Below are 17111 nucleotides of genomic sequence, written 5' to 3' on the forward strand. Positions count from 1 at the left end.
TCTATTCCTAGCTAACTAGAAAGATTTCAGTCAGTCTCCACTGCAATTGTCAGTAAATAATGATTTATTTCGGTATACATGTACCATTTATACTCGCCTGTTAGTCGGTTCTGCTTTTAAGTCTGAAATTTAGACAGTTTTTTTTCATTCACGGCTGACGTTAAATAGCGGAATATCCCTAACAAAAAAATACTATAGAAAACTATATAGTTTACTATAGTTTGATATAACTAACTAGAGAAGCAAAGTAAAAACTTTGGATCTTTGATTTGCTATAGTGAAAACTTTGGAACGTCGCAAACCACGGTCAAAATGTACAATCCTCTCCCATTCTAGCCGTAGTTGCATGAGACGAGAATAGTAGCTCATTAAAGTATTAATTAACCAATGCAAGTAAAGCATTCATGCGACCTTTTAATACCCATTCGCAGTGAGCGAAATACTTCTGATGAATACTAGTATTAATAGAGAGGGTCTCTCTTGTACCGAGAAAAGAATTATAAATTTAAATCTATTTCATTTTAATATTAGTCAGATGTAAACTTAGTCTTATATATCGAAAGAAAAAAATACTACAAATGAAATATGCGTCATTTAGAATTAAAAAAAACAAGAGGCCCACGGGCCTTATAGGTCACCTGAGTTTCATGTAACAACTTTCCAACAACTGAATTTGGTTTGTGTTTTAAACCAGAGGCCATGAAATTCACAATTTTGCAAAGAGGCACTACTGCTTATCATAATTATACACTTAGCGATGCTTACTAGATAGTCACTTAACACCCATAAGTAGATCAGAGTAACTAAGAGAAAAATGCACTTCCATTCTAAACCATGCAATTGTGCACCCCATCCAACAGAAACCACAGACCCTGGGGCCACATATTTCAAAATTTTATCATCATGAATGTTATTTCATCAAATATGGTTGATTAGTACTAATGAGTAAATTTCAAAGCATTCATTTATTTCCAGACTATGTAACCCCCCCCCCCCCCACACACACACACACACACCGACACCCCTGACCCAGGGGGCATGAAATTAACCATTTTGCTAGATGCACCTTTCCTCATCATAAATATATATATATATACTTAGATTATTGGCATAATTCCCAGGAGCAAAGGAAAAGATTTTCAAAGAATTTATGTAATGTAGAGCCTCCCTCTCCTTACTCCAAATAGCTAAACCCCTGACATAGGGGCCATGAAATTAACATATTTGGAAGAGGCACTCTTGCTCATTATAACTATGTACTTAGTTTGTTTATTTAATACTCAGGATCAGAGGAGAAAATTTTTTTAAAAATAATGCATTTTCACTGAATAATCTATATAGCCCCGCCCTAGCACTAGAACCCCTGACCCTGGGGCCAAGAAATTCACAAATTTGGAAGAGGCACCTCGTGCTCATCATAACTATGTACATAGTTAGTTTATTTAATACCCCAGAGCAGAGAAGAAGATTTTCAGAGATTCAATGCATTTTCACTATATAATGGCCATGAAATCAATAGAGCCCCACCCTAACACCAGGACCCCTGACCCTGGGGCCATGAAATTCACAAATTTGAAAAAGCCACTCTTGTTCATCATAACTATGTACTTAGTTAGTTTATTTAATACCCCAGAGCAGAGAAGAAGATTTTTAGAGATTCAATGCATTTTCACTATATAATCAATGCCCAGAGCAGAGAAGAAGATTTTTAGAGATTCCCCGCCCTAACACCAGAACCCCTGACCCTGGGGCCAAGAAATTCACAATTTTGGAAGAGGCATTCTTTCTCATCATAACTATGTACTTAGTTCGTGTATTTAATACCCAGGAGCAGAGAAGAAGATTTTTGAGGAAATAGTGCATTTTCACTATATAACCTATTTAGCCCCGCCCTAGCACTAGAACCCCTGACCCTGGGGCCATGAATTTCACAATTTTGGTAGAGGACTCAATGATTGTTACATTCATGTCAACAGTTAGCCTGCTTGATGTCCAGGAGTAAAGAAGAAGATTTTTAAAGATTGCACTAATTTTAGTGGTTTTGGCCCCACCCCTCAGGCCCCAGGGGGGCGGGGACCATGAAAATCACAATTTTTGTTCCCCTTTACCCATAGAGGCTGTATACCAAATTTGGTTAAAATTGGTTAAGTGGTTTCAGAGAAGAAGCTGAAAATGTTCAAATGTTAACACACGACACATGACACACGATACACGACACACGACGGACGACGGACGACGACAGACGAAAACGGATAGCAATAGGTCACCTGAGTGACTCAGGTGACCTAAAAACAGCCTCTTCAACCTCAGTCAGTATGTATATTGTAATTTGATACATACTAGAATTCAAAATTGATTCTAAAATAATCATGCAGTGATGCAACGGTGATGTATTCAAGTAACACTGCTCACAAATAAAGCATAAATGATTTTTTTTTCTCAACACAATATATATTATTCTATGTATTACTTGTATTCTTTGTAAGATATCCTTAAACATAAATTGTTAATATTGATGTCTCTCTTTTAGGAATTTGGAGAAACGAAGCAGATTAAAAATACGATTAGTGAAAATCTCGATACGTATATCTGAAACGTTAACAGTGGTATGTGTTAAGCTGTATCAAATCTAAAATACAAAGTTTCGATAAAAATATTCAAATATGATATATATATTTCAGTTTGACTATTAAAATCATTGTATCAAATTAAAAGGAATTTATTTGCTTGTTTGCTTCTGTATTTTCAGTAAAAAAAAAAGGTTCTTTTAAAGGATTTGAATATCATTTTATTTATCCCTTTGTTTGTATCTCTTTCTTACAGCTATCTGACTGTCTGTCTCTTAAACATCCGGGGCTTAAAGATGTTCACTTGACTAGATAGAAAACACAGAAAACTTCTATAATTACCATTTATATAGCACAAGGGCATATATAAATATTTTGACAAGTGATATCTAATTATTCAGGAAAGGTGGATGTGTGTTTCTCTTAGATATTACAAGCGATTTCTATATTTTATATCATTAAGGGTTGCAACTGCAACGCTTAATGATACACAAGTGTGTATCATTAAGCGTCGAATATGTCGATATTTGCTTGTTTCATTAAGCGTCGGTGTTGCACTGCATTTGTGACGCTTAATGATATAATTCTGTCATTAAGCGGCAATTTAGCATTAGCGGTTGATGATGTCAGCTATTAATGCAATAAAATATGGCATTAAGCGTTGCAATTGCAACGCTTAATGCTATTTGTATCATTAAGCGGCGTTTTATCATTAGAGGTTGCTACACAGCTACACTACAAACAATTCATAGGCGCATCGAAGATATTTTTGATGATGTAATATCTAAATTTCAACATGCCGAAAAACTTATTTATCACGGCAGATTTAGAGATGGTGGATTTATTTTATCTAATGGAAGCCCGGATGATATTTTTAAAAAATTGACGTAAGGAACTTTTTTCATAAATATTTGAGATTTATTTATCAAATATCACACACTTGTATCAATTTCTTAGACACACCATTTACAAAGGAACAAAATTCTCAGAGAGCCATCGATTAGACATTCGCTCATATATCAAACCTTTTCACAACTTCCAATACTTGCACAGGCAAAGTGCTCATAGTCCATCAGTTTTCAAGGGTCTAATTAAAGAAGAATGTGCCACACATTAAGAAATATTAGTGATCAAGCTGTATTTCGAAACTCACAAAAGGGTTATAGAACTTTATATGCCAGAAAATATTTCTGCAAATAGAATTAACATTATTAAAAAAAAATAAAGAAGAAAAAAAACAAAAAAGGCTGTACCCAACGTTTTGGTCACCAAGTTTAACCCATGCATAAAAGGGTTACGGAAACGACTTATGAAATATTCAGATTACATACATGATGACGAAGTATGCAAAAACTTATTTATAACACCCTATGGTTCCATACAGTAAACACAAGGATACAGTTGATCTGATCATTAGATAGATAATAAATCACATTAAATTCAAAGAAATTGATAGATCTATGTATAAGATACATGTAAACCCCTGATGAGACGGGAATTATTGTAAATGACATGACATGTGCTACTAACACCTCCGAAACATTCTTAACTGGTTTTGACAGATAAGCAATTGACCAAAACTTCATCAATAATGTTGAGTTCCAGGCACGTAGCATCGTTTTTGAAAGTGGGGGTGCCAACCTGAGAAAATATTTCTACTTACCTAAAAAATTGACAAGCAAAAAAAAAAAAAAAAAAAAACGAAAATTAACAATTTTCCAAACTCGAAAATCCTATTTCGTGGGTGGGGGGTGGGGGGTAGAAGCCAATTTTTTTTAAAGGCCAACTTCCTTTCACTTCCAATTTTTTTCCATATTTCCTTGCTATATATGTACTGTGGTAAAAAGTGGTGGGGGGGCAACCATCTTCACAATGGACATTTTCTATAGTAAAGGTACTGTTGAGGAAAAAAGTGGGGGAGCCAGGCCCCCCTGCTCCCCCCCCCCCCCCCCGGTTGCTACGTGCCTGGGTTCTAATAAGTTTAAGACATGTCTGGATGTTAGGATGTCGTCGTTGTTTGCACCTGTGAAATTCCTATCAAGGGAGCTGTTATCCTCATTGCAAGACATCCCTTCATATGTAAATCAACTATTGTTTCCTACGGCCCTTTGTTCACGCTTACATCATCTACCAAGCTAAGAATTCCGGACAAAAATGGCGTCAGTCTGCTTCTGTCACGTCATTTACTGATGACGAGCTGTGACACAATTTTTCTCCTTCCTCCTCGAAATATGGCTGAAATATTGCCGAATCAGCATTAAACAATAATAATCAATAAATTGTCCATTCTATAGAGTCTTTTCTCTTAAAAAACTTTTGTGAAATGTGTTGATCAACATTCTATACACTTACGAACTTGGATTGCATTAAATTCTGTCTTTCAAAATTAAGTAAGCAGTGACCCAGGAATTGCTTTAGGCATATATTTTTACAATACCGTATAAGAAGAATTTTTAGAGAGGATTTAATTTGGCATTATTAGCAAAGATACGGAGATCGCTAAAATTGAATATTGCTAAAAAGTAATTGCGTTTCAGTTGTAATGGCTTCTTAAGTGAGCTTTTAATTAATATCGCTTAAATTTTTTTCTCGCTAAATTGCCTCTAGCTAAAATTTCCACTTATACGATACGTTCAATTGCCTTTGTGTGAAGCAAATTGATTTTTTGATATTTAATTTTAGTCATTGTCCGTACAATTATGCAAAGTTTACCTTTAAAATGTATAACTTTTGAGCGATTACAGGAAAGAAAAAAATTGAATTTTTTATTTCAGGGTTGGTGATTCCTAAAAAAAATTCCCTGAATTGCACCGTGCCTTTCATTCCTAGTTTTCAATACAATTGTATTCGATATTCAATTGTGTGAAAAATTATTTAGTTGAAATATACATTTGTCCTATTCCTTCTACATGTACTAACATAAGTTAAAATCTGACATTAAAAAATGAAATGAATATTGTAAGTAATTTTGATTTTTGAATGGATCTACATCTGATATTGCAGTCATGTTCAACACTTTTTGTATACACACAGATCCTTTAACTATTTATAGAATCTTACTTGATAGAAAGGTGTACTCAGTATCCAGAATTTTTTTCTATTGCTGCCGCTATCAAGAAGAGACAGCTTCCTCCCTGGCGCTAAGAAGGCTCACGGAGCTGCAGGGAAATAATAAACAAAATGGACTTCAGTTATTATTTCTGTGTTATTGTAGTCATGGTTGGATACCACGGTAAGTTGAAAATAAAATATACAACTTATTGTTAAAAAGGAAATATATTGCATCTTAGGACATCAAGCGATTTGAAAATGAGAAGTGATTGTACTAATTACAGGATATTAAACAGTTTCGCTCTTTGCTTTAGCAATATACGATTTATGCAGAGTGAGAGGTTTTTTATATTTATCATAGGCATTCGAACGGGATGGGGGGGGGGGGGGGGGGCTAGGGGGCTTAGCTCCCCCTTCACTTTTTTGGCAAATACATATATAATATAGGCATTGAAAATTTGGTTTTACCTTTTTTATTGGTTTAACCCCCTACTTCCAATAAGCCCCCCCCCCTTTCAACTTGCTTCCAACGCCTTTGTTTATTGCAGTAAACATTTACATAATTTGGTCACGTCGATGTAAATTAGAGAACAAAGAAGTAACATTTTATATAATTCAAAATCTTCTTTTAATTTTGCTGTATAAACACAAATTTATCAATAGCTATAATACACTTATATTTAAAGCGAAGTTTAATGTCCACAAACATTAGCAAAGATTGACTTTTTGTGTCGCATATATATGTTACTTAATGCTTTATTTCAAATTAATACTGTTCAAAAAATATTTCTGTTTGATATGCATTCTTCAACGTATGACTCAACCGACCTAAATTCTTCTCAATTCATGCTTTCTCGGTCTCGTTAAAAAAGAAGTGTTGCATCAGCCTTTCAAAACAATCCATTAAATTATCTTAGTTTCAGCGCAGTTGTAAAAGATTACAAAAACTATTAAAATGATTTATACCAGAACTCGAAAGAAAATAATGGGGAAAATTGCAAACTTTAATTATAGTACGTTTTTATGTTACAGATCCATGTTTGTAAGGTTAACAGACCTTTACAGCTAGCATTTTATTGTTTCAGCCTCGGTGTTGACAAATATAGAGACGGAACAGGAGGGAAGTGCCAGCGACTCAGAGGAGACGGAGGAGTATGGTAAGGGGGGAGGGGGGGGGACAAAGGTCCACTGACAATCTTTCAGGGGGAGATAGGGCAGATTTCCTCGTAAAACCTACAGCAAGGCTGGGGTCCAGGCATGGGCACGATTACTAAAAAATGTAATCGATTAATAATCCCAGGAATTTTGTGTAATCAATTAATAATCGATTGCAGTCAGTTTTGACCTGTAATCGATTACTTTATACAATGTAATCGATTAATAATCGATTATTTTCAATTTTCTTCCACTCTGAAATATCAAAGCAGAAAAAAATATGTAAATATTATGCAGTAATGAAAATGATATACTGACATCCACTGAATATTTTTTTCCCTTTATTTCTTATGAAGACCATTGTCATTAATCAGTGCATGAGCAAGCCACGCGCGTAGTCTTCTTGAACAATGTCTGTTCCATCAGTTCTAACAATGACATATTCATCTTGAAAACAATAGTTAGCATTTTTTACTGAAGCAAAGATATCAACAACTTTGACCCTTAGCCTAGACCTAGGAGGTTGACCTGATTTTAAGAAAAAAAACTTTGCCATAACTTTTAAACGGTTAAGAATTTGGCTTTCATAGTTTACATATTTAATTGTTGTGACAAATAACATTTTCCTGTTGATTTCTGATATATATATATGTTTACACATTTATCTTACAAAATTTTGTGTTGACAGTGATTTTCCATATGGACGAGGTTATTTCATAATGTATCTTTTGTGATATATTCCGAATTAACAAACCTTGCTTTGAAGTAGATTTATAAATATCAATGTCATTGTTTTACAATTTATCTTTTGAGAGGTATTTCTCATTGCAGAGCCTTGTGGTGACAGTAGATTTGTGTATATCGATATATGTTACTTCTTTGATATGTCAGGAATGTAAGTTGATAAAAGATTTTAAACGGGGAATAATAGTAACATACTAATGATTACAGATAAACGGGGAATAATAGTAACATATAATGATTACAGATAAACGGGGAATAATGTAATGATTAATGATAATGATAGATGATTTAAACGGGGAATAATAGTAACGTACTAATGATTACAGATAAACAGGGAATAATAGTAACATACTAATGATTACAGATAAACAGGGAATAATAGTAACATACTAATGATTATAGATAAACAGGGAATAATAGTAACATACTAATGATTAATGATAAACAGGGAATAATAGTAACATACTAATGATTACAGATAAACAGGGAATAATAGTAACATACTAATGATTACAGATAAACGGGGAATAATAGTAACATACTAATGATTACAGATAAACGGGGAATAATAGTAACATACTAATGATTACAGATAAACGGGGAATAATAGTAACGTACTAATGATTACAGATAAACAGGGAATAATAGTAACATACTAATGATTACAGATAAACGAGGAATAATAGTAACATACTAATGATTACAGATAAACAGGGAATAATAGTAACATACTAATGATTACAGATAAACGAGGAATAATAGTAACATACTAATGATTACAGATAAACGGGGAATAATAGTAACGTACTAATGATTACAGATAAACAGGGAATAATAGTAACATACTAATGATTACAGATAAACGAGGAATAATAGTAACATACTAATGATTACAGATAAACAGGGAATAATAGTAACATACTAATGATTACAGATAAACAGGGAATAATAGTAACGTACTAATGATTACAGATAAACAGGGAATAATAGTAACATACTAATGATTACAGATAAACAGGGAATAATAGTAACGTACTAATGATTACAGATAAACAGGGAATAATAGTAACATACTAATGATTATAGATAAACGGGGAATAATAGTAACATACTAATGATTATAGATAAACAGGGAATAATAGTAACGTACTAATGATTACAGATAAACGGGGAATAATAGTAACATACTAATGATTACAGATAAACAGGGAATAATAGTAACATACTAATGATTATAGATAAACAGGGAATAATAGTAACATACTAATGATTAATGATAAACAGGGGATAATAGTAACATACTAATGATTACAGATAAACGGGGAATAATAGTAACGTACTAATGATTACAGATAAACAGGGAATAATAGTAACATACTATTGATTACAGATAAACGGGGAATAATAGTAACATACTAATGATTACAGATAAACGGGGAATAATAGTAACGTACTAATGATTACAGATAAACGGGGAATAATAGTAACATACTAATGATTACAGATAAACAGGGAATAAAAGTAACATACTAATGATTACAGATAAACGGGGAATAATAGTAACATACTAATGATTAATGATAAACAGGGAATAATAGTAACATACTAATGATTACAGATAAACGGGGAATAATAGTAACATACTAATGATTACAGATAAACGGGGAATAATAGTAACATACTAATGATTACAGATAAACAGGGAATAATAGTAACATACTAATGATTACAGATAAACGGGGAATAATAGTAACATACTAATGATTAATGATAAACAGGGAATGATAGTAACATACTTATGATTACAGATAAACGGGGAATAATAGTAACGTACTAATGATCACAGATAAACGGGGAATAATAGTAACGTACTAATGATTACAGATAAACAGGGAATAATAGTAACATACTAATGATTACAGATAAACGGGGAATAATAGTAACATACTAATGATTACAGATAAACGGGGAATAATAGTAACATACTAATGATTACAGATACGGGGAATAATGACGTACTAATGATTAATGATAAACAGGGAATAATAGTAACGTACTAATGATTACAGATAAACAGGGAATAATAGTAACATACTAATGATTACAGATAAACGGGGAATAATAGTAACATACTAATGATTAATGATAAACAGGGAATAATAGTAACGTACTAATGATTACAGATAAACAGGGAATAATAGTAACATACTAATGATTACAGATAAACGGGGAATAATAGTAACATACTAATGATTACAGATAAACAGGGAATAATAGTAACATACTAATGATTAATGATAAACAGGGAATAATACTAACGTACTAATGATTACAGATAAACGGGGAATAATAGTAACATACTAATGATTACAGATATACGAGGAATAATAGTAACATACTAATGATTACAGATAAACAGGGAATAATAGTAACGTACTAATGATTACAGATAAACGGGGAATAATAGTAACATACTAATGATTACAGATAAACGGGGAATAATAGTAACATACTAATGATTACAGATAAACAGGGAATAATAGTAACATACTAATGATTAATGATAAACAGGGAATAATAGTAACATACTAATGATTAATGATAAACAGGGAATAATAGTAACATACTAATGATTAATGATAAACGGGGAATAATAGTAACATACTAATGATTACAGATAAACAGGGAATAATAGTAACATACTAATGATTAATGATAAACAGGGAATAATAGTAACATACTAATGATTAATGATAAACGGGGAATAATAGTAACATATTAATGATTACAGATAAACAGGGAATAATAGTAACGTACTAATGATTACAGATAAACGGGGAATAATAGTAACATACTAATGATTAATGATAAACAGGGAATAATAGTAACATACTAATGATTCATGATAAACGGGGAATAATAGTAACATACTAATGATTACAGATAAACAGGGAATAATAGTAACATACTAATGATTAATGATAAACAGGGGATAATAGTAACATACTAATGATTAATGATAAACGGGGAATAATAGTAACATACTAATGATTACAGATAAACGGGGAATAATAGTAACGTACTAATGATTACAGATAAACGGGGAATAATAGTAACATACTAATGATTACAGATAAGCGGGGAATTATAGTAACATACTAATGATTACAGATAAACAGAGAATAATAGTAACATACTAATGATTACAGATAAACGAGGAAGAATAATAGTAACATACTAATGATTACAGATAAACGGGGAATAATAGTAACATACTAATGATTACAGATAAACGAGGAATAATAGTAACATACTAATGATTACAGATAAACAGGGAATAATAGTAACATACTAATGATTACAGATAAACGGGGAATAATAGTAACGTACTAATGATTACAGATAAACAGGGAATAATAGTAACATACTAATGATTACAGATAAACGGGGAATAATAGTAACGTACTAATGATTACAGATAAACGGGGAATAATAGTAACATACTAATGATTACAGATAAACAGGGAATAATAGTAACGTACTAATGATTACAGATAAACGGGGAATAATAGTAACATACTAATGATTACAGATAAACGGGGAATAATAGTAACGTACTAATGATTACAGATAAACGGGGAATAATAGTAACATACTAATGATTACAGATAAACAGGGAATAATAGTAACGTACTAATGATTACAGATAAACGGGGAATAATAGTAACATACCTTATGATTACAGATAAACAGGGAATAATAGTAACGTACTAATGATTACAGATATACGAGGAATAATAGTAACATACTAATGATTACAGATAAACGGGGAATAATAGTAACGTTCTAATGGTTACAGATAAACAGGGAATAATAGTAACATACTAATGATTAATGATAAACAGGGAATAATAGTAACGTACTAATGATTACAGATATACGGGGAGTAATAGTAACATACTAATGATTACAGATAAACGGGGAATAATAGTAACATACTTATGATTACAAATAAACAGGGAAAAATAGTAACATACTAATGATTACAGATAAACGAGGAAGAATAATAGTAACATACTAATGATTAATGATAAACTGGGAATAATAGTAACATACTAATGATTAATGATAAACAGGGAATAATAGTAACATACTAATGATTACAGATAAACGGGGAATAACAGTAACATACTAATGATTACAGATAAACAGGGAATAATAGTAACATACTAATGATTACAGATAAACGGGGAATAATAGTAACATACTAATGATTACAGATAAACGGGGAATAATAGTAACATACTAATGATTACAGATCAACAGGGAATAATAGTAACATACTAATGATTGCAGATAAACGGGGAATAATAGTAAGATACTAATGATTACAGATAAACAGGGAATAATAGTAACATACTAATGATTACAGATAAACGGGGAATAATAGTAACATACTAATGATTACAGATAAACAGGGAATAATAGTAACATACTAATGATTACAGATAAACGGGGAATAATAGTAACATACTAATGATTACAGATAAACAGGGAATAATAGTAACATACTAATGATTACAGATAAACAGGGAATAATAGTAACATACTAATGATTATAGACAAACAGGGAATAATAGTAACATACTAATGATTACAGATAAACGGGGAATAATAGTAACATACTAATGATTATAGATAAGCAGGGAATAATAGTAACATACTAATGATTACAGATAAGCCGGGAATTATAGTAACATACTAATGATTACAGATAAACAGGGAATTATAATAGCTTATAAATGATTACAGCTGATCAGGGAATAATAATAAAGTGTTAATAATCATATTTCGTCGGGAAAAATTACGTGTTAATGGTTATATTTGTGCAGGGAGTAATAATATCGCATTGACGCATTAAAAATTACACTTAATCAGAGAATAATAATAATGACGTATAAATGATGATAGCTAATCGGGTACTAATATTTGTATTTGTATTTTATATTTGAACCGGAGATATTACATCTCATAGGTATACAATATTCATACATAAGGTTTGTACAGGCTATACAATATACTTATGTTAATTACATAACAATATCATTTAATTATTATTTAGAACATCATTTCTTAATTGATGAGAAAAATACAAAAAATTGCCCAAGTTACATAGTTCTTTAGTATTTGTAGAACTCAGTAGCTGTACTAATTTAAATACTGATGGTTTTTGAAAATAATAACACTTAATATATTTAATTCTAAGTTCTTCATATTGAGGACATTTTAATACAAAATGAAATTCGTCCTCTATCTCACCTGACATACAAATTTCACATTTTCTATCTTTTCTTTCTATATTTCTATACCTTCCCCTTTCTATTCTTAAATCATGAGCTGATAGCCTTAAACGACTTATACGTATTCTATACTTAGAATGCAATGATTTTCTTAAATAAGTCTGTAGTGCAACATTATCCACTAATGTTGAAATAGGAAATATATTTAGGAGAATTACAAATTCTTGCCATAATTTCTTGTTTATAACAGTCCTACATTCTGTGGAATATAATGTTCAGAGTATTTAACTATTATTATCAATACAATCACTATTGTACATCTCAGCTAAACCAAGCTTTTGGAATTCCTTCCTAATGTTTACAACCCACTCATCATTATTTTCAATCATATCTTGATAACATGCTTGTAATATACAATTATCACTGTTTTTTTTAATTTCACCCAGTATTTCAAAATTTTCTTTTTCTTTTCAAGTATAAGTGGAAATCTACCTGATTCACAATAAACTGCATCATTACTGGTGCTTTGTCTGACCTTCAAGACTCTTTTGCAATAATTTAAGTGAACATTTTCTACGTTTTGACCCTTGTGAAATCCCCATACTTCAGCTCCATAACTCATAACACTGTTAACATAAGTATCGAATACAGTTAATTGTGTTTCTACGTTAAAATGCAAATCCCTGATTTTACTATTTACACCGTACATAGCTTTTTTACCTTGACATGAAAAATGTTTCTGTGTTTCAGTAATTTTTCCATTATAATAACGTGTTTATGACTATGCTTTCTTTTAGAGGAAGGACATGGTATGAATCGAGAGACGTCTGTAACAATATGAACGCCAGTCTAGTCACTATCACCTCACGAGACCAATATCATATGCTCATTAGAAATGTGAGTAATTTCTCAATTGACAACATGACGTTTTGTGTTGTTTTTTATGTAGTTTTTCTTTCGTTGTAATTATTTGTCAGAGAATAAGATTTCCATTTTTTTCTATCCAGTGTGATGAAAGGTTCTGGAGTCATTATGTCATTTTTTTTAATACAAGAGAAATTTAATTTGTAACTCACCTTATTTGTCACACCAGGATGGCACTCCTAGTTTTATCGTTTTATTTATAAAACACGTGTTTATTTGATGCTCGTATAAATTTCAAATGTTCTTAAGGATCCTCTATATAAATCAATTTCACGGCTCTTCCTTGTAGTTAGAAAGACCCATCATTTCACGAAAAATAAATTGTAATCTGTTCACACAGGCACTTGTTTCGTATACAGGGTACCCCTGCATACCCCAGGCACTTGTTTCGTATATGGGCACCCCTACGTTCCCCTGGCTCTTGTGTTTCGTATATGGGTACCCCTATGTACCCCAGACACTTGTTTTGTATATGGGTACCCCTGCGTATCTCAGGCACTTGTTTCGTATATGGGTACCCCTACGTACCCCAGGCACTTGTTTCATATACAGGTGACTCTCGATGGCTCGAACTCTGATCCCTCGAAGTTCTCTATCTCTCGAAGTGAACCTCCGGTCCCGTTTTTTCCTCTATATAACTAAGCAAATTTACTCCTGATCTCTCGAACTTCTATCTCTCGAAACTCTCTATTTCTCGAACCAAGACCTGGGTCCCGTTACACATATTTCATTGATTTTTACTCTCTATCTCTCGAATTTTTGATTGCGCGTGTATACACGCCAATCAAGCGTAAAATTTATGCAGCCTGGACTTACCTGGAAAACAGTGAACGACTGGGGCTAGCATGGAGGTGTTTAGGACATACGCAACATACCTTACCTACTGATAGATTTCCAAGATATTCCAAATTTAAAGTTATAATATAATTACATGTTCATAGACAAAAATTCAGCATGCCTTACCAGAGGTTTTGAAAAGATATCGAATTTTGAAAATTTTTGCATAATTCAAATAAAAATGTACAAAAATTATAAAACATAAATTTCAAATTTTTTTTCTTCAAAAATTGTTTTAGAAGAGGTGTACAAATCCATTTATAGACATTAAAAAATACTGCACACAGGTCCTTCATTTAGTGGAACTCTTCAACTCCAGGGGAGAACCCAAAAAAGTTCAAACTACATTGCGTATGACCTTAATTGGGTGTTTACATAGATGACACTACACCTGTGGGTCGTCCATGTGTTGATAAAATTAATTGGTTATTTGAGGGAAATTCTAAACGAATTCAGAACTTATTTGGACTTGAATCCGAGACGATAATTTTGAGAAAATAATTTAATGACGTTCGTCTCAATATGTTCCAAAAGACTAAGAACTTTCATTAGAGTCTACATAATCCCAGGATGGCAAATATTGCACAAGAAATTCATTTCTCAAGAACTATTAAGAGAAATATGGTATGTCGTGAACACTGGCGAAGGACCCGATCAAGCCGTGGAATAGCAAAATCATGAAAACCGACAATTGCTTTTCGGGTTTCATTTAATCATGAAATAAGAACAAATGAATATTGAAACTTAAGGAATTCGTTTTATTTATTCGAAATACGAACATTGTTATTGAAATCATGTGAATTAACTGTAAAATACGATTGAAAACGTGCAATGACTTTATTTACATATACTTCCGATATCTATAATAGTAGAACATCGATGATCGGAACTCAAAAATCCGGAATTTATTTACTTTCTATCTCTCGAACCCCTCGATCTCTCGAACTTTTCTTGTGGTTCCTTGAACTTCGAGAGATCGAGTCACCTGTACTGGGCACTCCTACTTATTTTAACCACAGGCACTTGTTTCGTATATGAGGCACCCCTACGTACCACAAGCAGTTTTTTCGTATACAAGGCACTTGTTTTGTATATATGAGGCACCCCTGCGTATACCCAGGCACTTGTTTCGTATACAGGGCACTCTTACGTGGCCCATGGCACTTGTTTCGTATATGGGGCACTACTACTTATTTTAACCACAGACACTTGTTTCGTGTACGTGGCACTTCCAACTTATTTTTACCACGAGGTTCCTAACTTCAATTTCAGGCACCCCTGCCTCAAGCTCGTATTTTGTTAACTTATCAATCATTAACCTACTTTAAAATGACATCGTTCGCTTCAAGAGAACGAAAAATTCAAAAATTACCTCGATATAAAATTAGATTTTAGACGGGATTAAAAGCTTCCAGTTGGGTTTATTTATAGAGGATCAAACCCGAGACTTCCAAGTATTCCATTCCGAGGTCTCTGGTTAATCCTTCATTCATTACCCCAACCGGAATTTGTTTATCCAATCTAAAGTCTTATTTTGTATCGAGGTAATTTAATCGAGGAATAAATGTGTGGTTTACAATAGAGATGATCAACCAGAGAAGTCTGAAACAATTTAATTTACATAAAAAGGTCTCGAAGCAAACGATGTAATTTTAAAGAAAATAAATAATTCGGTTGATATACAAATAAAATACGAGATTGAAGCGGGGTGCATGAAATTGAGTTAGGTACCTTGTGGTAAAAATAAGTAAGGGTGCACCGTATACAGTACAACTTCGTGTACTGTATACCATAATTACAATAAAACGCTATATGCTATACCAAGATTGAATAGTTTATGTCTTGTTCATAAATTTGTATTATACGAAGTTTTTATGATACTGACCCCTATTCCGTGCATTCACCCTGTTTCATTGAATAAGCAAAGTTATTTTTATTTATCATTTCTTCATTGTTTTTGAAGACTTTTCTTGCATAGAAAATGCACGCTCTCTAAAATCTTTCCTTTTGCTATACTTAGTAAAACTCTTTCAAAGTAATAAAAATATCAGTATATAGATGGTTCTTGCATACAAATATTTTATTTATATTATAATTTATTTTTAACATGAATTCATGTTGTTTTTCTACTCATTTAAACTATTTTCAGTTTTAATTATGTTCGTATACTTTAATAGGTAAAGATGAGGGATGGATACTCAGAGTTCTGGATAGGATTAAACAATATAGAACAAGACGGGTGGAAGTAAGAATATATTCGGTGTTTGACCCTATAAAGTGTTATTTTGAGACCTGTACATCGATTATAACTAGTGCTAATTGTAACGGGAACCGTTACAGATGTTCCCCAAACGCTCCCCAATTCCTTTTTGGTGCCATATTCCCTGAAAGCTTCATTAAGTAAGACAAACTCTGTTCATTTTTGACTTTAACAACGTTTTCTCAGAAGGATACCAATTACATTCAAATTTTAGCATTGCACCCGTGCGCATGTGAATGCATGTGCGTTCTGATCATATCATCTTGTCTAAAC

The 17111-nt window shown here is 32.3% G+C and overlaps 1 protein-coding gene across 1 annotated transcript; it reads left to right on the forward strand.

Annotated features, from left to right (window-relative positions):
• The first annotated feature begins 5686 nt into the window (after positions 1 to 5686).
• LOC134273524 (uncharacterized) lies at positions 5687 to 16881 on the forward strand. The gene is made up of 5 exons (XM_062755724.1): positions 5687 to 5799; positions 6704 to 6775; positions 7605 to 7668; positions 13615 to 13714; positions 16756 to 16881. The coding sequence occupies exons 1-5, from the start codon at positions 5748 to 5750 to the stop codon at positions 16825 to 16827; spliced, it is 360 nt and encodes a 119-aa protein (XP_062611708.1). The 5' UTR covers positions 5687 to 5747; the 3' UTR covers positions 16828 to 16881.
• The last annotated feature ends 230 nt before the right edge of the window (positions 16882 to 17111 follow it).

The sequence above is a fragment of the Saccostrea cucullata genome, unplaced genomic scaffold (assembly GCF_032062105.1).
Source record: "Saccostrea cucullata isolate Sc308-1 unplaced genomic scaffold, CSIRO_AGI_Scuc_v1 ctg17117, whole genome shotgun sequence".
NCBI lineage: Eukaryota > Metazoa > Mollusca > Bivalvia > Ostreida > Ostreidae > Saccostrea > Saccostrea cuccullata.